This window comes from Silurus meridionalis, chromosome 25 (assembly GCF_014805685.1).
Source record: "Silurus meridionalis isolate SWU-2019-XX chromosome 25, ASM1480568v1, whole genome shotgun sequence".
Classification (NCBI taxonomy): domain Eukaryota; kingdom Metazoa; phylum Chordata; class Actinopteri; order Siluriformes; family Siluridae; genus Silurus; species Silurus meridionalis.
The window spans coordinates 10,509,392-10,533,531 of NC_060908.1; the positions used below are offsets into that span (position 1 = coordinate 10,509,392).

Sequence of the window (24,140 nt, forward strand, 5' to 3'; positions counted from 1 at the left end):
GAATTTATAGCACAGTGAAATATCTTCGCATATCCCAGCGATATTTGGACAGCTATAATACAGCACCCCTGAAGCACAAAGGGTTAAAGGCCATGCTCAAAGTCCCAAGAGAGGCAATACTGAGGCTTTAATCCCCAACCTTCCAATTAGTAACACAGATCCTTAACCACTAAGATACCACTTCCCCTAGGGCAATTTACTCAAATAAATCAATGGCATGTGATTCCCCCTGTTTGTTGTCTTTGACTTTTATCTGCTTTGTTAATGCTGAGGTGAGCTTACAGTCATATGCCTGTTAACAACAGTTCTATCAAACAAATGGTAAAAAGAGATTGTGTGCAACTAATTACTTTAAAACTCTGAGCATGGGTGAGTGCAAAAGAACAGTGTTGGTGTAAATATATAGCCAATATTTGTCAACAGCACATTCAAATCAATCAAAACTGGTGGAGTTTAATTCTGTAGTTCTAATTTTCTAATGTTCTAGGTGTCAGTCCTCAGTAGCTGCTTTATTACAGTCAGCTATTATATATAATTAATTCAATCAATTCAATTCATTTTTATTGGTGTAGCACTTTTAACAATATACATTGTCTCAAAGCAGCTTTACACAGTTAATGTGTTAATGAAGAATGAATAAGATGTTCTTTATAAGTGTAAGTTTGTCCCTAAAGAGCAAGCCGGTGGCAAATGTGGCAAGGAAAAACTCCCAGAGATGGCATAAGGAAGAAACCTTGAGAGGAACCATACTCGAGAGGGTACGCATTCTTATCTGGGTTGCACCGAATGTCCAATTATTACAGATAAACAATGTTGAGGTGTGCAGTAATGGTGATCAGATGCAAACTGTAGTCATGATTCAGTGTAGCAGACTGTTGACATTAAGATGGGTGACAGGAAGAGAAGAATATAGATTATTATGTGTCCTTGTTGTTGTATGAAAGTTAATATCACTGTGCAGTTTGGACTCCAGCAAGACTCGCTATGGCAGCATAACTAAAAGGGAGAACCAGAAGGTAACACAGACATGAGGGATCTCTGGGATAAGAGACGACCCACCACACCACCGTCAACAAACCCAAGTGAACTTATAAGAGTGAGGGGACGACAGCATCCAAATATCCCAGTTCACTAAACACTCTATATCCATGATCCCTCCAGATCTGCTCTTTTACCTAAGAAAAATGTACTGATTAAAGTCTTGACTAAATAAATATGTTTTCAGCCTCCACTTGAACACTGAGACTGTGTCTGAGTCCCGAACACTGATTGGAAGACTGTTCCATAACTGTGGGGCTTTATAAGAGAAAGATCTGCCCCTTGCTGTAGTTTTCATTATTTAAGGTACAAACTAATTTTGCACCTGCACCTTTTGATCTAAGTAGGCGTGGAGGATCATACTGGTACAGAAGTTCACTTAGATACTGTGGTGTGAGACCGTTAAGTGCTTTATACGTCAGTAGTAGTATTTTATAATCAATGTGAGATTTGATTGGGAGCCAGTGTAGACTGATTAAAACAGGAGTAATGTGGTCATATTTTTTAGATCTAGTGAGGACTCTTGCTGCTGCATTCTGAACTAACTGAAGCTTATTTATGCACTTACTCGCACACCCAGACAGTAAAGGGTTACAGTAGTCTAATCTAGATGTAACAAAAGCATGAACTAGTTTTTCTGCATCCTGTAACGACATCATATTTCAAATTTTTGCAATATTTCTAAGGTGAAAGAAGGCGATACTGGCGATATTATTCACATGAGCCTCAAAGGAAAGACTCGGGTCAATAATCACACCAAGGTCTTTGACTGCTGTACACACTGAGACAGAAACACGACCCAGGGATGCCATGTAATCGGAAAAAAATTTACTTCCAGCTGCAAGTGGTCCTAGTAAAAGTATTTTCGTCTTATCCCAGTTAAGCAGAAGGAAGGTATCAAACTGTCTGTCCTTTACACACTCCTTAATATTTTTAAGCTGATCTCCCTCATCTGGCTTTGCTGAAATATACAGCTGTGTATTATCAGCATAGCAATGAAAGCGAATACCATGTTTATGTATAATTTCACCCAGAGGCAGCATATATAAAGAGAAAAGCAGTGGGCCTAAGACAGATCCTTTCGGAACACCAAACATCACCTCAGATAGTGTGGAGGACTCACCATTTACATCAACACACTGATAGCAATCAGTCAAATAAGACCTGAGCCAAGAGAGAGCTGTTCCATTAATTCCAAAAACATTCTCTAATCTAGCAAGTGAGATAGTATGATCAATGGTGTCAAAAGCTGCACTAAGGTCGAGCAAAACAAGTAAAGAGACAAAACCCTGATCAGAGGCCAATAACAGGTCATTTACCACCTTAACTAGCGCCGTCTCTGTGCTCTGATGAGGCCGAAATCCTGACTGATACATTTCAAAAATGTTATTCCTAAGTAGATGTGAGCATAACTGCTGTGCTACAACCTTTTCTAGAATCTTGTAGATAAAAGGGATGTTTGATATTGGCCTATAGTTAGTTTTTAATTAATGCTTTGTCTAAAGAAGTAGCTAAATTTGTGATGAAATCTGCAAATTCTATAAGAAAATCAGAGTAGGGCCCTGGGGGTTTATAAATAATAATTAATGGAATTGACTGACTAGACCTACTTTCGGACACTGAATATTTTATGTTGGTGTAAAGAACTTTGAATGTGTTACATTTGTGTTTTTTGTGTGACATTTTAGATTTATATATATATATATATATACAGTGGAACCCGGTTATCTCGCCCTCGGTTACCTCGACAACCCTATTAAGTCGACGTTTTTGAAGTGAAACCGCCAAATTCTCGCTTTTTCTAAGCATTTTTTATCAGTTATGTCGACTTTTTTCATGTCGCCGAACCCTGATATCTCGAGCACAAGGGGGGAAAAATTTGCCATTTAACGTCGGTTATCTCGGTGCAGCCGCAGAAGAACACGCGAAAGTGACGGAAAAATTAAGCCTTACAGATGCTACAGGTGTCTCTGCTGTTAGTTAGTGCACATATGCCTTTTGTTGTTAAATGTTATGCGATGAACGGGGGGCGAAAGTAGAAGCGCAGCGCTGAACAGCACACGGGGGAACGTGAGATGAGCAGCAAAAGCATAAAATGAACACCGGCAGGATCGGGGGGGAATCCGTGGTGCGCTTTGGGAAGAAAAGCGCAGCCGTTGAGAGAGTGCTGGTGGGAAGGGATACGCAACGACCGCCGTGAACCAAAATATACCAACAATAACGGACAGTGAGAGTGTGGAAGTTTAAATAGGAGCTGGTGATGATGCTAAACGAGCACCATATGTGCGCGATTGAAGCCGGGAGCTTCAGAGAAAGCGGCCGAGAAAGCACCTGACACGCCGAAGGGGGCGTGGCAGGTGGATTCCTGACAGATAAACATGTACTGTATGTATTTTTATAGCATGACTTCATCAAACAAATCGCGGCAACGCTGTTGTGTAAAAAAAACCTTCAAAAACACGTGCATGCACATTCTCATTTATTAACGCACATCATGTACATAAAGAAATTTCAAGCACGTTAATATATTGCCGCCATTTTGATTTTCGTTTATCTCGAACATCGGTTACCTCGATGCTTTTTGGCGACCCCCTAGGACATCGACATAACCGGGTTCCACTGTATATAATAGCTGCGACTTCACCTCCTCTGCTATTTAGACGGGGCTGGTGTATGTAAGTCTACCCAGGAGGACTCGCTTTATTTAATGCCAGATATTTGTTCAGTTTATTCCACGTTTCTGTCAAACACGCTTTTGACATGAGGGATCTAATATTACACAATTCTAACTTTCGATCAGAGCTGCTGGCTGTGCATTCAGTCTTTTTTTAATTTAATGTTAATCAACTTACTTAAAAAGACTTTCTGAAAATTTCTACATTTTGTAGCTCAGGATACAGACACAGTCTACACTGCAGCAGCATTCATTGCGTGTGTTGCTCTAAAATTTGTAAAAATGTTTTAGCATAGATGCAGGATGCCTTTCCACTATGCAAAACAAACACTTCACAACCTTAAGTGAAATGTTATTTTAATAAAATCCTAAATCAAAAATGTTAATTTAAAATTGTGTATTGTCCTTTTTGTAACTGGTCTATGAAACATGACTTCTGGGGGAAAAAAGTCTGTTTTTTCTTTCACTTATTACGTATTTATTCATTGTTATTGTGTGTTTCGTGTCCGTTTCCTTATAAAAATAAAAAATACATTAGACTCATCGTGCAATTTTACTTTTGTAAATTGTTAAAAACTCAATTCATTCTGTCCTGGGTTTTTAATGGTCGCTTTATAGGGAATTAAAACAATCCACCAGAGAACACTGTACACAGCGGTAAACAAGATTTCAGAGCATGCGCATTGCGACCATGATGCGCTCACAGTATATCCTGCTCTCGGATTGGCTGGCGGACGTCGGATTTCCGTGTTCGTCATTTGTTTGCGTCGAGTTAATGAACTGTGGTGAGATTTGTTAAATTTTTCCCTCGAATTAAATATTTGATCTTTATATTACCCAGCGAATGTGTCTGGTAAGAAGCGCTACAAACTTGTGACTTTGCGGAACTAGAAGAAACTCGGATGTGAGAAGTCAATTAGAGTAGGAATTTCAAGTTGGGGGTGCGTTTTCTTTATCGCTGTAGGAGAAGTACAGTAGGGATAGGGCTCCGTTTAAAGTCGTGGTCATGTTAGATACCTGTTAACATATCTTTCTGAAACATTACACGTGTTGAAGAGGAATGGGAAAGCGCTATCACTGTGATTACTGTGATCGCAGCTTTCAGGACACATTACACAACAGAAAGAAACATCTGAACGGCGTTCAGCACCACAGAGCCAAAAAAGCCTGGTTTGATCATTTCCGAGGTAAAACATGAACCCAGTCATTTCCCCGCTTCTCGATTCCTGTGTGTTTTATCTGATACTCAGATCATCTGTATTCTAGATGCGGCTGCGATTCTTCAGGACGAGAGAGCAAAACAGCCATGCAGGAAGTTTCTACAGACAGGTAAAATCGTGTAACCAGACAAAGAATGGACAATAAAAAGTCTGAACTATGTAACAGACTTTATTGAATTTTGTTATGCTGTACTAATTCTGGATCGACTGGCGCTCATTGTGTGTGTAATCCATTTTTCCCCTCGGGGCTTGCCATAGAGAGGTAAGGGACATGCGCACTTGGGGGTGCTAAAGGGTCGATGACCTCAGGCTGAAGGTGTTGCTGTGTTAATAAAGTGTGGAAGAGTTTGGATAATCTCGTTTATTGTTTTTACTCAATATAAAGTGTTTAGGCGAACCCTACACGAACGCTCGGTTACAACAACATAAAATTTAATAAAGTTGAAAAATAATGTTTTATAGTTTTCTGCCTTCATTGTGTTTCAGCAACCGAAAAATTTAATTTTTAATAGGTAAAAAAAACCTTAAAGAAAATCCACATCGTTCACTACTGCTTTTAAAATAATTTTCATTTTAATTCAATTGTATTTTTATAGCAATTTTAACAATTGACATCGTCCCGTAGCAGCTTTACAGCGATAAATAGATTTATACATTTATAATAATACGAGTTTAATTTGTAAATGTCTGTCACTAATGAACAGTTAGTGCTGACCTGAAACCTTGTGAGGAAGCAAACTCAAACAGGAACCCATCCTCCTCTGGATGACACCTAATTCATTCTGGTTTCATCATTGTTGAGGTGTTGAGGTGTGCTGTTCAGTGATGGGAGCTTAAATGTAGAATTGGGTGCAATCTTAATGCATCATGATTTAATTTGAAAACAAAATAAAATATTCCCTGCAAAGACGCTTCTGATCTATCAGCGAGAAGATCGTTTGTTCAGCTTTTCATTTAATCCCACAGAGTAAATTGGATTTAAGATCAGTGCTCTGACTGAGCCATTTTAAAGTGTTGACCATTTGTTTTGTTTTTTTACTTTGGGTCAGATCGGAAGGTGGGCTACTGTAATTTCAGAGCTCCAGATGTTTTGTGCTAAAATAGATGTAGCAGTGCCACCAAGCAGTATCATGCGTATGGTTTTTGGGAGGTACTCGTCTGGTTTTGGTCAAACATATCTTTTAGAATTGTGTCCAGAAAGTTCTTCCTTGGTCTCATCAGACCAAAAAACATTTAGATGGATTAAGGTGGGGTTGGATTTTATTTACTCAATTTTAGCCAATCTGACCTTAGCCCAGACATGAACAATATGAAAGATTATTGTTACTTGTTGTGACCAGGACCTACCAGATATTTCTTCAGCCTCTTTAATGTTGCCATAAGTCTCAGACATCCTGCTAAGTTTTCATCTTGTCTTCTTTTAGTATTGATGGTTTTTATAACTGCCTTTGAACAGTTTGATTGTGATGATTTCATTCTAAACAAAGTCATACCCTATCACAAAAGGAAGTGCACACGTTTGCAAACAGGTTATAGTATGTTTAGTCTTTTTCCGATTTTTCTAAAATGTTTCAGTTTGTATTTCACTTGAATTTTGTTGGTTGCTATATTATTAAAGACTGTAAAAGTTCTCACATGATTTATCTAGATGTGAACTTTTTGCTGTTTTAGCTTCAGTGCAAAACAAAACAAGGCCAAACATATCTCAAGTGGGAACAAGTGGGAATTGTGTAACAACTGTGTGGTATTTTGTTGTGTTTTATTGTATTCTAATATTGAACAATATTCCCTGTCTCCCTTTCAGGTCAGTGTGTATTCGGCCCTAGCTGCCGGTACTCACACATGTCTGAACAGGATATGAAAAATTTGGAGCAACATATTCACAGTGAGATTCTTATTTTTTTTTTATTTATCTTTACCCTCTACAAATAATCTGAGCTAGATTTTGGAGTGTGGCTGTGTGGACCTGACCTCATTCAGCCACAAGAGCATTAGTGTAGTCTGGCATTGTTAAGTCAGAAGACCTCATAATTCCAGTTCATCTCAACATGTCTTTATTGCTTTGTGCACAGCGGCCTGGCCATTCTAGAGTATGCTTAAGCCTTTTATTTCGAGTGCAGGGAAAACCATATGTTATTACTTTTAAAGACAATTGTATAAGTCTGTCAACCTTTTTGGGAGAAACAACAAACAGGTGTCAGATGTTTAAATACTTTTGGATGATGTATCATCCAACTTGGTGTTATTTTTCATTTGAAAAAGGCCATTTAGGCAAATGTGAGTGTTGTGAGTGGGGTTGAGCGCAATATAACTAAACCTGCTTTCACTGGAAGAGAAGAACATGACTGTGCAGACTGAGAATTTTGGGTTTGAATGATAATTAATCATACTACAAAGTCACTTTCATAGTTGCATCTGTACTAATTTAAATATGTAGAGAGTCAAAAGGAGATTATTTCCGTATTTCTCTTATGTACTTTGTTGCACCTGAAAAGTTTCTGGTGTCTGCCACTCAGCAGCTTCTGTCTGATCAGACCATCTGCTGGCACACACTCCCAGTTCACAAGAACTCTGTCATTGCAAAATGAATAAAAGCAACTTGAGACCCATTAAGTCCTACAAGTTGACAGGTGATGCATAAAATTAATTGGTCCAGATGGTTACACAGGTTGGAAATAAGCTTGACAAGCTGATTTGTATCATGTACCACTCTCAATAATGTCTGGTAGCAACCTCAAAATGTAAAGAAATTACATTTTAAATGCAAAATAATAAAAGTTGAAAATGATAAGATAGAATTTACTTCTGCCTGAAAACAAATGCATAATAAATGTTTGACACCATTCCTCCAGCAGAAATAATGCGTGAACTCTGATCACAAAGGTCATGGTGTAAGTGAAATATACAGCTCATTCTCACAGCTATTCTTTATTTGATGGCAATATTTGTAATGACATTTTAGCACCTTGGTGAAATTTTAACAATTAATATTATATTAAAAGAACAACTTATGAAATCATAATATATTTATTGTAATAAAATAAGATTATATTGGGCTTTGTATAGGGTTTAGACAAGTACAAATAATTAGAATGTGGCTGCATTGAGATGCAGGTGGCTTTGTTAAAACTTAAAGATAAGTATTGGTCAGAATTGCTATAGCTTTCGAGACATCGAGTGGGGAGGTGAGAGCTACTGTTTAGCAACTTACCAAGGCAGAACACTGCTTCTGTTTTTTCTCCTGTATATTAAAAAAAACACTGACGGGTAAATAAAATTGTTTTCAATTTATTATCAGAAGAAAGACAGCAGGGGGAGGATGTGGACCGAGAGGAATCCACCACTTCACTAGAGGAATGGCTGTCCAGGAGAGAGAAGAGGGCAGCTCAGTCATCAGGAACGTATGTACGGCATTTCATGGAAAAGCATGATAGTATGACATGTCAAAGTGCAACTGAATAAAGTCAATGTGTTGGTAGAGATTTTAATTACTAGAAGGCATTTAGAAAGGTCTCAATTATATTTTGGCAGTAGCATTTACAGTTTTATATTCAGAAATAAAGGAGACACCTGAACTGACATGGCCTGGAGCAGATTTTCCATGTACCAGCATACCATGTACTACATCTGAACATCTGTAGATCAAGTTCGTTAACTTAAAAGCAGTACAATGATCAGCTTTTCTTTTTTTTAGCATTTCTTTTAAAATAAATAAAACAAAAAGGTTTATATAATATTAAATATTATAAGAAGATATTGATTACTTCTATTTGGATACATTACTGGAAGTCATAACATGATTTTGGGAGGCTTGTTAACATACATTCCAACTGATAATTTGCTTTTGTTTGATTCTTTGTATACTTATACTGTAGGAACCACTTATTTACATCTAATTAATATTTAATTGATCTTAGCAATAAGTTCATTGAACAAATGGTGTACAAACACACTTATTTTCATGTCTCCTCATTGGTAATTTGCAGATCAAGTGTTTAACATGACCTTTGTCTTTTTGTGTTTTAGTGTTTTAAAAGTGGAGGAGAAAACGGTTAATAAAGGTGTTGAAGTTCCAGCATTTCTGCTTTCCATCCCAGATCTCCCTCTATCCCTTCTGCCCCTGCATCCTGGAGGATGGAGAGACGAAGTCTATACTGACTGGGGCTGAAATCAAATGAATGTGTGTGTCCAATACAAATGTAATACATTATATGACCAAATGTTTGTGGCCCCCTGACCATCACACCCCAATCCATTATTACAGACTTGCCCCCCTTTAGGTGCTGTAACAGTCTCCACTCTTTGGGGAGGTTTTACAGTATGGCTCATTCAGTCAAGACAGCATTACTGAGGGAATGATTGAGCTTCTGGCTCTAGTGTCCAGTAAAGTCAGGGCTCTTTGCAAGCAATTATCATATATGGTTGTCATGGTGAGGTGTCCATATATGTTTGGTCATACATCATGTGTGGGTTTTTTGTATTTTTTTTTTTTTACTATTTTGTAATAAATATTGTTTCAGATTTTAGACTGCAGGGTTGTTTTTGGAATGTTATAGTTCTATAATTTATAGTAGTTCTAAATATTAGCTCTGTGGGTAAATATGAAAGAACAGAAAAGAGAGAATTTATTAAGAATATGTTGATACATAGGACTGGGGTGTCAGTAAAAGTCTAGTAGCAGTCTACCTGCTTTTAAAGTCGAAGTGCCTTTTCCTGTTGTGTGCTGTGCATTTATTTCACCACACATAAACTGTCCTGCTCTACAGCCGCTACAGCTTAATTGACCATTGTTTCAAGTGCATTTCAAAGGACATTACCATGCTTTGGCAATTGATTTTTTTTCAATGTCTTGTGTAGCCGATGCCTCTGATTAAAAGTCCAGTGTTTCAATTTACCCTCAGTTGTTTTAAGGATCTGCTTGGCTGGTTTACTTGCATAATATTGCAACCACCACCTCTTTGCTATAATATATAGACATATACAAGTATTATTTTCATACATTTAAAATGAACCTGAAATTAATTATAGTCTGCAGGCCTAATTGGAACAGACTAAAGATAAACTATTTCTCAGATAAACATCGTATATTTGCTAATGAATTGTTATTCAGGCTTATGTATTTATGCGCATGGTTAATGATGAACAGTAAGTGCTAAAATGTATTTACTTGTTATTTTTAATGAGGTTTTTTATTATATTTTAAAATGCTTAAAAAAGTTCCAGGATAGCTTTATTGTCATGCAATAATTCAGTAAAAAATTCAGTCAATAAAAACAACCGATGAACACCACCAATTTAATAAAGTTGCTCACGTTTAAAAGTAACATTGCCACAAATTAGCACACTACATTTCTCACACACTACAAGATTATAGTCCTTATGTGTATGTATCCATACTGTTTACACACATCAGATGTACATGGTGAAACAATACTGTCATATTTTTACGTGGTTATATTAACATGGTGAGCATATAATGACATCTTTGTTAATTTAAAGATGTTATGGATTGAACTCTATATAAAACCTGATCACATTTGCAGCTAAATATATAGATTGAAATGTATGAAAAAACTAGCCACTGCATTTTATATGATTTCCTAAAGATTTTCTGCCAACAACCATCTCACCTGTTTAATTAAAAAAAATATGCATGTTTAAATAATATTGCTCACATTAATGAGGAAAAAAACAGTAATATTATTACTATTGAATGTTTGGAAATGAATTAGGATTTTGTTGTCCTGACATCTTTAAAATAAAAATTTATTAAATAAAGCTTCACTGTACTTCACAGTAATTTGTCATATAAGTTGCATATTTCAAACACAAATGCTAATTGTGACAAACATTACACAATATATTATATTAGTTCAAACATTACATACACGTGCATCTGCAAAAACCTTTTGATTGATTGCATCAATCAATAAAACCTCAGTAGTATAGTATGATCACTATGTGGAGAACAGCACATGTAATTCATGGTTTGCTAAACTATTTTTATAGTTTGCTAAACTAAACTATTGTTTGCACCTAAAATGTTAGGCATGTTGTATAATTAATTTCAGCAAGTAACTTAGAAAAATATAGGAAAATATTTTTAAATAATCAATAAATAATAATAATATTATTTATAAAGTAAAATAGTGGATAAACAGTGCATCAGAATTTGTTATTACAACCAGGAATCTCTGTGCTAATATTACTTATACATTGTAACAAAAAAAGGAAAAAATCTTGCTATGCTTTAAACTGGTCCCTGAACTATGTTTTGAGAACCACTGTTCTAGACATAATTTGACTATAAATAGATTTTTGTGATGAGAAAAATTAAACCATGTTAAACAAACAACCAGAAATTAGAGAAAACAAAATAAAAAAATCAGCCCATTATATTCAAACTGATGTTAAATACTAATTGGTACAGTAACAGTATTGGTGTGTCTTGACTGCTTAACCCCAAATTAAGTAAAGCTAATCCTGTAGAATTTTGACATCTTGGTCAAATCAGAAAAAGCCATGGACTTTTAAGAACTTAAAGTTGTTAAATAGTAATAAGACAGAATATTTGTAGAAAGACTGATTAATTCATAGTTAACACAAAGTAATACTGAAGGAAAGGCCAGGAGAGCGGCTACCAAGAAGTCTATAGCAACATTACAAAATTGCAACTCATCACCAAATGAAACATCCTCATGGTGAAAGCATTATGTTTTGGGCTGCGTTTCTCCAGCTGGAGCTAGTGCTTTAAAAAAAAAAAGGCTGGAAGGCATAATAAATACCTCTATACTTTATGCCTGTCAATTCTGACATAAAACCTTAAGGTTTAACTAATACCCTTAAAATGAAAAGAATTTCACTTTTCATTAAACAGCCTGAGGCACATCTCCAGATCAAGAAATTACGTCAACAAACCAAGATCAAGATTTCAGAATAGCCAGATTAAAATCCAATCATAAACCTGTAGAATGACCTGAAGAGCTCTGTGTCCATCCATTCTGACATACTAAGCATGCATTTGCAAAAAGGGAATAGCAAAATATTAGATGTGCTCAACTTCTTTTTTCACAATTTAGGTTGCAATTTCACAAAAGTGGAAGTGAAGTAAATGTTCTGGATTTAGCTTGGTTTTTATTTTTAACATTACAAAAACATTGAATCAGAGTTTATGTCTGCTGTATGCTGTAGATCATACAACCTACTTTAATCCATACTGCTTTATTGTAAGTATCTCACTCTTATATTTGTTGCTCACAGATATTTCTCAGGGTTACTGATATATACATTATAATTAATACAGATTTGTACTTAACACAGTTCCTGAACACCCTACAAACATTACACAGCACTAACTAAATTATTCGAGTAAGAACTAACTAGTATTTGTGGGGAAAAAAACATGACAACACATTTTTTAATAAAAATGTGGTTGCTAATGTAGATTGTTAGGAAATGAGAATTGGATGTTCAGTTTTAAAACTTTACACTGCAAGTTTTAAGTGTTATGGTGATCCAAACCAAAACATACTTTGCTCAATGATTCACAGGTAAAACTTAAACCAGGTTCCAGATTCTAGCTTCTAGTGGTTGCAACTAAGTACCTAGAACAGTTCTGTAAGCTACTCAGAGGTAGCACCTTCAAGAAAAACCTTGCTAGTATTTCTGTATGCCATACCTGAGCTTTACAGTTACTAGCTTAGAAATGTAACGCTGTGATTGTGAACATTCTTGAACTGTCTTCTATTACTCTACCTCAGCCACCTGACAAATAAGAATAAGGAAGTTACTGCATACTTATACATTACATACAGTGAGAGTGACTGCAGAAGACATGCTTTATAACGTAATCTACTATGACTTCTATGCATAAAAAAGTGTCTTTTTATTTAATCACAAGCAATTCTCGGTAAGTTACTAAGTTATTAGACATAATATATAGGACAAATTATATAGTTCCCTCTGAAAATATTGGAATTGCACAGCAATAATTTTTTTTGCAATACACATTTGAGTTTGAGCCCAAAAGTTGAATAAGACAGATCAGAATTTTCAGCTTCAATTGCACTACTTTATTGCACTTGTGCTAGATCACACAACTTTGAAATTTAGTATAAACAGTTAATAGCTCTGATGTCTACCATTCGATTAAAAAAAAAAAAAAAAAAAAAAAAGGAAAACAACATAAAGCCTAGCAAGCTGTGGTTTTAATGCATTTGCAATATTTTCAGTGGGGACTGTATAAGCACATTGTTCTCTTTAGTGAGGCACTGAAATTACAAGAAACTAAAATGACCAAAATTACATACAGATAAATAAGTGAAACCTGCATTTTAAGCATTAGACTGAGGTGAGGGCTGGATGCATAGACATTATTAGACAAAATATTGCTTCTGTATATATTATTAAAAAAAAAAAAAAAAAAAAAAAGCTTTTATATGATGTTAATCCTGCTTCTATTCATTCATTGATCTTTTTTGACCATTTCAGTGGGTTTCAAGTAGGTATTAGGTAGTATTTCGTCATTACAGTCTGTTATTAAATATACAGGCCAAAGAGTAAATAGACTAAATAGCTTTGGCCAGTTTAACAAGGATCCATTAAGAAAGTAAAATAAATCATATTAGTAAGTTATATTAAGCCTGTCTCATAAATCTTCAATTGATTCTGCTAATTAATTCAGAAATTATTTAATATGTTTCACTGTTTTTATTTACGTTCTGCATCTCTGCTGATGCAAATCTCAGTCTTTATAGCTTTAAATATGTTTTTATAAAAAACACAATTTAACCTCATCCATTTCATTTAAATTAGTCTGTCATGATTCAGAAATCAAACAAAATTGACTGGAAGAACTATTTATACAGGAATGGAAGATCTTAATTTAGTGCATTATAATGTTTATTCTGGCATATTCAGACTGGTGAATTTTTACAAAAATAATTCTGAATATTAATGAATTTAATATAAAGCACTCTTCACTAATTTACTGTATTTATTTTCTAATAAGATTATTTAATGCTTCAATTGAAATACATCACACATGATTACTATTTACTGCCATTTAAAATTTATTTTATCAGAGAAAGTTTTCCCCTCATTATATGTTGCTTGTAATGTGCCCTTAACTTTTAATACCTAGCATAAATATTAGATACAAAATAAAGATATTAATATGTGGAGAAGAAACCTGAGAATCAATATTGGAGAAATTATTTTGGTTAAAAACAATTATTGCATATGTAAGGATGTAATGCATTGTAAACTGGCCAAAAATTTTTAAGTTTATTATCAGTACACCCTAACTAAGCCCATTGAACTGGTTATGCAGTGAGAACCATCTTGTCTGGGCCTCTGCTTGGTTACCTGTGAACATGCCTAAAGACAGAGTCATCCAACCAAGAATATCCTGCTCAAGGCTGAATATGAGCTATGTTATATATGTATGTTATGTGCAGTATCTCACAAAAGTGAGTACACCCCTCACATTTCAGCAACCATTTTAGTGTATCTTCTCAAGGGACAATACTATAGAAATGAAACTTGGAAATATTTTAGAGTAGTTAATAGTGGTGCAGCTTGTTTAGCAGTACAGATTTACTGTCCTTTAAAAATAACTCAACATACAGTCATTTTTGTCAAAATAGCTGGCAACAAAAGTACAAAGCTGTATGTTGCCTAACTATGCAAAGCTACATGTCCTATTCGTCATGTTCATGTTTTTGTCTGCTTGACAGGACCATACAAATTTGTGTATCAAGTATTAGCAGTTACAATTTGGTGTTTTGAGTACAATTCTCTCATAATGACCACTGGATGTTTAACCTTGCACTTCATGACAAAGAATTCGCTGAGATTTTAAAATGTTGTCCGAGGCTATAAGACTATTGGTAACATTCTGAAATTGAGTACAGTACAGTGGCCAGTGTCGTACACCGGTTTTTGACCGGTATTCAAGACAGCCCTGGCAATGGTCAATCAAAGAAGGTGCACAAGCTAACTTTATAAAAACAGACGCATGAGTGTTGCCAGCATTGCTTTAGAGGTTGCAGAAGTGGAAGAAAGCCTCCTTTGAAGCTGACTCACAAGAAAGCCCGCAAACAGTTTGCTGAAGACAACCTTTCCAAAAGCAGGATGCTGGAACCATGTCCTGTGGTCTGATGAAACTAAGATAAACTTGTTTGGCTCAGATGGTGTCCAGCATGTGTGGTGAAGCCCTGGTGAGTAGAACCATTGCGAGAAAAATAGTGTCTTGCCTACACTCAAGCATGGTGGTGGTAGCATCATGGTCTGGGGTGCATGAGTGCTGCTGGTACTGGGGAGCTGCAGTTCATTAAGGGGATTCCAACATGAACTGTGACATTTTAAAGCAGAGCATGATGCCCTCCATTCAGAATAAACTGAACAGCAGTTTTCCAACATAATAACGACCCCAAACACACCACCAAGATGACAAATGCCTTGCTGAGGAAGCTGAAGATGATGGATTGAACCGTATTGAGAACCTGTGGGGTTGAGTTATTTTCCAAGGACAGTAAATCTGTGCTGCTATACAAGCTGCATACTGACTACTCTAAAATATATCTAAGTTTCCGTTCTATAGTATCGTCCTTTGAGAATATCTACTAAAATTGTTGCCGAAATGTGAGATGCTGTATGTATGTTTTGTATTATTTGACACCACATACATCTTTCTGTTTGCATTGTAAATGTTATTTAAATAAATTCCTTAAAATGTAGATGTAGAAATGCAAAGGTTTATATTTCAGCAACAACACCAGAGAGATGCTGACTGGAATTCCCTGCACCCAAGAAGATCCTTGTAATCCACTAATCATAATTTTGATTACCACCTGTTTTTTGTTATTTGTCTTTTTTTTGTGTACTTTTAACTGATTTGTAGTGTATTTACCTGGATTTTTGTGGTTTAGTTTACATTTGATTTCATGAGTTTTAAAAGTTTTTAAAAGTCATTCATGTGTTTGTGCAGCAACTCTGCGCCAATTGTTTGTTGTATCCTTGTCTTTTTCTTAGTTGAGTTTTATATTCCTTGCTTCATGTTCAGTGTGTGTTCTGTGTTTGCTGGTTTTGACCTTTGGCTGTGCTATGATTTGGATAGATCTACCCTTGCTATCCCTGTGTGCCAGAGTAATGACCTCAACTCTGGATTACTACCAGGGTTTCCAGAAAAGCCCTCTGAGATTCTGCAAGTCCATGACAATTTATCAAGCTGCCTCTCTTTGTCTGCTACAAAACCATGAGTCACTTCAATCAGGTTTAAGTAAAGTATAGATGTTGTGTCTGGTCCATGATAAAAAATAATACATACATACTATAATATGACTATAACTATTTGCATTACTATTCACTAATTTTTTATTATAAAAAATTAGTTAAGGGTTCAAGACTACATAAAGCCTACACACATCCTTATATCTCGTTACAACAGGGTCAGTATGTTAGCAATTTAATAAACAACAACATGGGGAACAAAGAAGTAAATGTTAAAGATTTTCTGAAGTGAATACTAAGATGGGGAGGTTGACTCACTCACTTCATCCCACGTCGAAGCATCTGATTTGCTGCAATAAGCATGACACTGATGATGAATGCAATAGCGAAGGCACAAATCAAGCTCTTTCGCACACATGTGTGCTTGACTTGCTGCATGGGGCTTGCTATGAGGGAAGAGAGAGACAGAAAAAGATCCAAATTGTACACCAATATATATATATATATATATATATATATATATATATATATATATATATATATATATATATATATATATATATATATGCTTTTTGAACATTCCATATTCCACTTGTAACCCTCAACTGCTTTTATGATAACTGCCACTCATCCATGTTTGTGCTTAATTTAATCTAAATTGTGCTCATATATATACACCAATCAGGCATAACATTATGAAATTAAACCATTATGTCCGGTGCAGTGAATAACACTGATTATATCTTCATTATGGCACCTGTTAGAGGGTGGGATTTATTAGGCAGCAAGTGAACATTTTTACCTCAAAGTTGACAGACAATGTGCAGTGCTTTGTATCATGAGACGTTCCTGTCCTGCTCTTGCTTTATTCCTGCTAATCTTGGTTTCATTTGTCCAAATAATCTTGTCTGGGCAGATTTTTGTTTTTCCAGTAGTTTAATCTAAGAGATTAATAAGAAGCCTTTTTGTTCTTTCCAGCATCAACAGATCAGGCTTTCTTTCTGACTTCTCAAAACCTTCCTTCTCTTCCTCTCTCCAATGTTGTTTTCTCTACTTTTCATCCCTTCCTGACTCTTACCCTCACCACTGGAGGAATGTACAGATACCTTTGTTTCTTCCATTTTCTTATCCTTGGACCTTTTAAACCGAGAAAGACATCACACCCTCTTTCTTGTTATCAGAAGGTAACATAGTGAAAGTGTAAGTGATAACATCTTTACATTGATCTGGTCTTGTACTGTGCTTTTCCTGTCCAAATTCTCACCTGACTGTTTTCTACAAACAAAAGCTGGAATCATCAATTATGTGGAATCATCAAACTCCACATATTTTTCTCTGCTTAACCCACATAATTCTCCTGCTCCTGCTGCATCCTCTCTGACAGTTGAACATTTTGACACCTTCTTTGAAAAAAATCTTCCAGACCCTTACCTCTCCCTCAGCTCCTACACAATACTTTCAGGTTTCACTTCAAAGAGACTGCAATCCTGGCAGTCACTGAAAAGCTGCAAGCTGTTAGATATGTCAAGCTGTCATCAGTCCTTATCCTCTATGACCTGGCCGCAGCATTTGAGATGGTCAACCACATGACTCTTATCAATCTTTGGGAGTTTTTTAATTTAAAGCACAGCTTGACAATAATTTCTTTCTACCTGGAAGATCGTTCATATCAGGTGACTTGTTAGAGTATCCACATCGGCTCTATGAAGACTCTCCTCTGGTGTTCCACAAGGCTCAGTACTCAGTCCTCTACTGTTTATTTATACACAATCTCTTGGCAAAGTAATTTCCTCACAAAAGTTTTCATACAATTGCTATGCATATGACACTCAACTGATGCTTTATTTTCCCCTCTACAGAGTCTCTTGTTTCTGCTTGGATCTCAGCATGTCTCACACATATCTCATCATGGATGGCAGCTCATCATCTGAAGCTTAATCCCAGAAAAAAACAAACTGCTTTTCATCCCAGGTGATTAATCTCCACTTCATTATTGTGTTATCTCTATGGACACCTCTCTGATCTCGTCAGTAACGACACACAACCTTGGGGTAAGCTCATGTCCATTTCGCCTTTTCAGCATTTTATATAAAAAACAGAGTTTTAGACAGATGGTATTCTTAGTCTGTGTCTTAATTAACTGGTATTGCATGTATTTACTGATGGGGACTTCAAAGCACTTTGTAAGTCGCTCTAAATAAAGGCATCTGCTAATAAGTTATGGCACCTGCCATAAATTAAAATAGAAATGTATCAAATTCATATTTTAAATGTATTTTTCATTTGTTCAAGGGAAAACTGTTCAAACATTGCATCCTGTTTGACATGGGTATTAACATGTGGTATGCCAAACATATGCCAAATTCTTCAGGATGGATAAGAACTTAGATTTGTAGTCTTACAAAATGAAAGTATCAATTAAAAAAATCACAGTCCCCAGATTTGAACCTGATAGACAACCTATGGTGTAAACTAAAGAGTGCCAAGAATGTTACATAACACAATAGATTAAAGCCTTAGGGGTATCACATTTTGAACAGGATGGTCATGATTATTTTGTCAAGCCTGGGAAACATGAAGATACAGCGGGGAAAATAAGTATTTGACACATCAGCATTTTTATCAGTAAGGGAATTTCTAAGTGGGCTATTGACACAAAATTTCCACCAGATGTGGCCATCAAGCCAAATATTGAATTCATACAAAGAAATCAGAACATTTAAGTATACAAGTTGAGTCATAATAAATAAAGTGAAATGACACAGAGAATAAGTATTGAACACATAAAGATAACAAGGTGTAAAATGGTATAGAAAGCCAGGAGATCACCTGAAATCTGTCAGTATTGAGAGAGAAACCCTGCCCCCTATCAGAACTAATTGATATCAGCTGCTTTAGTCCTAACTGATGGCCTATAAAGGCTTCTCATTACCCAGGAGGCACACAGGAAAGATTTCATGATGGGTAAAAACAAAGAACTCTCTCAAGATCTCTGTAATCTTATCGTTGAAAAGCATTTTGATGGGAATGGTAAATACTGATAAATGGTCAATACTGATAAAAATGCTGACGTATCAAATACTTATTTTCCCCACTGTATGTATGCAAGTTTTGAAGGGCAATACTAAAAGAAAACATTTATGGTATTTGAAAGATGCCATTATCCAGAGCAAACTACATTTATCTCATCAATTAACTGAGCAGCTATAAGGTTAAGTGCATTGATCAGGAGCCCAGGAAGGGCAGCTTGATGTGGCTGGGATTTTAAGTCACCATCCCATGATACAAATGCCAATGCATTAACCACTATGCTACTACCTCCCTATGTATAATGCAATAGTGTTTGCAAAAAAACCCAAAACAAGACAATGTGTCACTTTAAGCACATTAATAAAGTAAAATAATAATTAATAATTAAAAGGAAACATGGTGGTGGCAATATCAGGGTATGATGTTAGGACTGGGCTAAGATGGATAGAGAGATATAAAGATAACTTTAAATGGCTGAAGATGGCTGAATAAAAAACACCTTCCAGCATGATCCAAAAACACAAACCAAACTAAATAAATCATGTTAAAGATGGATTTCTCATAAGAAACACAAATTGATCATTTAATTTGGCAGAATGGCATAGAATGGCATAGGTCAGAATGTGATCATATAAATATTTATTCATCATAAATAGCAAATAGCTAATTATTAGGTTATTTTTGTATGATTTTTATGATGGAAATTCATTGTGTGCAGGCTTACTGTCAATATTAATTTGACACTCTGGGCTGTTCATATGGCTCTCCTCAGTCATGATGATGGTTTCAATGTCTTTCATTGACAAATGGTCACAGAATGTCTCGTACAGCAGTCTCTTTAGTTCATCCACTGTCAGCTTCTGCATATCACACTGATAAAATAAAAAAAGAGAAATTAAATGAGGTTTTGAGTCATAAATGTTAAAACAATAGCGCTAGTAAATATATAATATAATATAATATAATATAATATAATATAATATAATATAATATAATATAATATAATATAATACAAAATTAGGGAGCAATATACTAATTCTAAAATGCACTAATCAAGCGATTGCATTTGGTGATTTAAATAAACATTATAATGGCAGGAACACTATCATAACATGAGCTAAGTGTGCATAATGTACATATCAACCTAAACATTATAGAAGTCTTCATGTATAAAAATGAGGCATAACTGATGCATAATATTAATTACAGCACTGACATAATTGGATTCAAGCTTCCAAGTGCAGCAGTCCATACCTTCCAGAAAATGGAGTCAAAGTCTGTTCCGTGAAACTTGTCAGGCATGCCAGATGCAGTCAGTTTAGGGCCAAGCAGAGTTACAAACTCCTCAAAACCAACCTGTCCATCACCTTCAGATAAAACAAGAGGCCACACTGACCACACTGCTGAAATATTGCTATATTTATTGTCACATGACTAACACTGTGTGTGTGTGTGTGTGTGTGTGTGTGTGTATTAGATGTTTAGAATCTGTGTCATATATCTTTTGATGCTGAGCATTTCTGCCTTTTATATTCTTTGTTAGCAGCTGCATCCAACAGAATGTGAGTGGAAGTGCTGATTGCCACATTATAGACCACAGGTTCCCAAATATGGTCTTCATTTTCCAATCCTGCACATTCTAGTGTTTTCTTGTGACTTGTTTAAATGAAAAAGAATGAAAAATCAATCAAATGTGATAAAGAGGGGTATTCTAGGACCTCCCCTTAGGCACCTCCAGCATTAAAGTCCACAACGGGACAGCCCATAGTCAGCAGCATAGTTACAGTACCAGACTGCACTAAACATGAAGTGCATTTCCCTGTATATTAACAGCACAGTATAGAATGAATAGGTTTGTAGTATAGTATATAGTACATGTGTATAGTATAATATAGATTGATGAGTTCTTCTTCCTACCTACATCATAATTGTCATTTTACAATGAACATACAATAAAGACTCCTTCCATAATAAATGTTTAATATATGTCTCCTAATAAAAAACTTCACCACATCAAGCTATAATAATTATTTGTTAACCCTATAAATTCTGACACACAGATTTTTAAAATATTGGCCTTTAAATACCTATTAGAATGGGCTTGTTTATATTAACCCTGTGTTCGTGTTATTGTTGGAACTACTTGTTTTTTTATGAGAAAATACCACACGTGTTCTGAGCAGTCAGACTTGAGCATGCAACTGTGCTGTGGCATTTATACCCCAGTGCAGCTGAATAATTAAATCAGACTTGTCAGTAGATGTGGTTTGTTTAGTTTTGCATTACAGCATCACTTGGACAGTAGTTCTGGTTGTAATGTAAATTATATATGCAATTATTCTAATACATTATTGTTTCTACACTAACAGCTCATACACAGGGGCTTAAAGCAGACTGTCAACATGATCTAAAACTAATAATAAATAGATTTTAACAAATTGTTGTAGTAATTTTTTAACAAGTATAGAAGAAGTGTTCATTGTAAGTGCTTGGGCAGTCACATGCTTTGCACAGTCTAACATTATTTAATTCTGTGTAATGTGTTAAAACTTTTGATACATATTCTAATGGTTAGCATACTTTGTGCAATCTTGAGAAATCTTGGATGTGACAAGTGGCATATAGTGGCATATAGAATAATTCCTCAGAGGTTTTTAGATTGTTAAGGATAGTAAAAGGTTACAGACTTATATAGAACAGTCACAAATATACACATTCATGTTCACTTGCATAAAAATTGTAATTAGTATTGGGTATATAAATGTTATTTTTCTTAAATCATAGTAATAAATACATTTTAGTTATTATTATTTTTTTCTTTCATATTTCAACTATAATAAAAACTATACCATACAATAGTAATCATCATTACTATAGTATAACAAAAGTTAAATAGAATAATAAATACATAAACATAACATAAATAAACATAAACAAACAAAATAAATAAAAAAAAATAACATTTTGAAACCATCAATCAATATCTGTTTGTAACATATGATTGTTCTGTTTCTGCTTCTCAGTGTGCATAATGATCAGTGAACTTTTGTAAATATTTAATATTTTTCATGCTACCCTTCAACGCATATGACAGACTTTAGTGAAGTCTTGATAGTTTAACACTGATGTACATGAATCTTTAAGTGGTGTTAAAAATCCTGGTATAGTTGTCACATGGGACTCTTTTTATTTCAGTGAAAATGCAAAGTATTCATTAACAATATGGTGAAAACTGAGATATGCCATGACTGAGATATGCTCTAAAATGATAAAATAGCTAAATATATTTGTGCCAACTTGCAAAAAATTTTAATCACTGTACAGACTTACTGCCAGAGCATGGGCAGTATACATTATATGGGACAGTAGACTCTCGCTAGCTGATATCAGTGACACAGTTCTTGTTCATGTCTATTGAATATTACTTGTAGTGAAACTAAAAATGGAGCATCGGCTAACAAAATATTGGCTAAACTTACCAAGATATTTGTGCATTAGATAAGGTTATTCACTGTGACAGCCTTGGTTTAATTCATTGCTTTATTAATTCATGTTGGTTTACTAATTATAATATAAATAAAAAGGCCAGCATATTAACAATTTATAATAAAAAACTGCATAGACTCCCTGCTGAGTGTCTGCTCGAACATGCTTGATCATAACAATAAAATTAAAGAAATGCATTAATTAAAAAATGAAGAAATATTTAATGCTAGGCTCCAAACACACCAGGTAATTATTTGCATTATAACTTGGAGTACAATATTCAGTACAGCAAATCAGACCCAATTTATTTTTGCCATATGGACTTACAATTGATTAATAAAAGATCAGTTTGATTACAACTGATCTACTGATTTTTCAACATAAACATAAAGTATTTCATTCTTTAACTTTAACTCTTTAACTTTCTTTAACTCTCTCTATGCAGATGACCTCACTTCATTATTTCTGCCAATCATCCAAATTCTTTATTTGTTTGGCAAATATTTTGGTTACAAATTTAATCTTCAAAAGAGTGAGCTCTTCTCAGTAAATCTAGCAGTTGAGACTGTCTAAATATCCTTTTTAAGATGGCTCTGGAAGGAGTCAGATATTTAGGTGTATTTGTCACTAAATCAGTCACAGTTGTTTTAGAAAATTTTTTTATGTTTATAGGGAAGATATGCAGAGATGGTCCTCTCTTCTATTGTTGCTAATTGGCCATAGTAATTGAGTTAAAATGACAATTCTGCCCAAATTATTATACCTCTTCAGCATTTATATCCATTAATATTAAAGTCTTTTTTGTGAGGGTGGCAATTAAGCACGAATAGAAGTAAGGTTCGAAAAGGGGACTTGCCTTACCAGATTTTCAACAGGATTACTGGGCCTATAATATTAACAAGCCTTTGTACTGGATACATGTCTAGAGTTCCTGAAAGTCCTATCTGGGCCCAAAATTTCCTCATCCTCAAAATTTTCTCTTCATTCAATGACTTGCTCTCAGCTTCCCATAAATAATAAAAATGTCTCAGACAGTATAAAATATGGGTTAATTTTAGGAAACATTTTGGGTTAATCAGTCCATCAACTCTTATAGTACCACCTATAGCAGGGGTGTCAAACTCAGACCCGCAGGCCAAATCTGGCCCGCGGTGTAATTATATTTGGCCCTCGAGATCATATCAAATGTGTATTAGAGCTGCCCGCCAGTGTATAGCGCATACACCGCTAATACTACAAATCCCAGAATGCTTTGTTAGTGCGTTGACGCATCAGTCGAGACCGCTAAAAAACTTCAAGCTGAAAAACTCCGTGTACTCAGCGCTGAATTTACCCGGAGATTTACCGACTTTGAAGCCCAGAAATGCAGATTTGAACTGCTCAGTAATCCGTTTGTGATTGAAGTGGAAAGCGCACCAACCAACCTCCAAATGGAGCTGATTGAACTCCAGTGTAGAGAC

At 35.2% G+C, this 24,140-nt stretch overlaps 2 protein-coding genes across 5 annotated transcripts in view; one reads left to right on the forward strand and one right to left on the reverse strand.

Annotated features, from left to right (window-relative positions):
* Positions 1 to 4,427: 4,427 nt before the first annotated feature.
* zmat5 (zinc finger, matrin-type 5) lies at positions 4,428 to 9,826 on the forward strand. 2 transcript variants are annotated; one of them, XM_046839239.1, is made up of 5 exons: positions 4,428 to 4,899; positions 4,979 to 5,041; positions 6,737 to 6,817; positions 8,234 to 8,333; positions 8,959 to 9,826. In XM_046839239.1, exons 1-5 carry the CDS (start codon positions 4,773 to 4,775, stop codon positions 9,098 to 9,100), a joined length of 513 nt encoding a protein of 170 aa, XP_046695195.1. In that variant the 5' UTR covers positions 4,428 to 4,772; the 3' UTR covers positions 9,101 to 9,826. The 2 variants fall into 2 exon arrangements, with proteins under 2 accessions (XP_046695195.1, XP_046695194.1); XM_046839238.1 differs by having other exon boundaries at positions 4,429 to 4,899; positions 8,231 to 8,333.
* A 134-nt stretch (positions 9,827 to 9,960) lies between these two features.
* cabp7b (calcium binding protein 7b) overlaps positions 9,961 to 24,140 on the reverse strand; it is a 39,750-nt gene continuing 25,570 nt past the window's right edge. The window contains exons 3-6 of one of the 3 annotated variants that reach the window (XM_046839235.1): positions 20,449 to 20,561; positions 19,919 to 20,066; positions 16,487 to 16,610; positions 9,961 to 12,696 (exon numbers count right to left, since the gene is read on the reverse strand). In XM_046839235.1, coding sequence (XP_046695191.1) covers positions 12,684 to 12,696; positions 16,487 to 16,610; positions 19,919 to 20,066; positions 20,449 to 20,561 — 398 coding nt within the window. In that variant the 3' untranslated portion in view covers positions 9,961 to 12,683. Of the gene's footprint in view, positions 12,697 to 15,720; positions 16,611 to 19,918; positions 20,067 to 20,448; positions 20,562 to 24,140 lie in introns of those variants that run through there. The other 2 variants (XM_046839237.1, XM_046839236.1) reach the window with 2 other exon arrangements.

Coding starts and splice junctions, on each gene's coding strand:
- zmat5 (XM_046839238.1), top strand. CDS start 4,773: ATGGGAAAGCGCTATCACTGTGATTACTGTGATCGCAGCTTTCAGGAC. Junction 4,900..4,978: donor CTGGTTTGATCATTTCCGAG/GTAAAACATGAA, acceptor TCTGTATTCTAG/ATGCGGCTGCGATTCTTCAG. Junction 8,334..8,958: donor GCAGCTCAGTCATCAGGAAC/GTATGTACGGCA, acceptor TTTGTGTTTTAG/TGTTTTAAAAGTGGAGGAGA.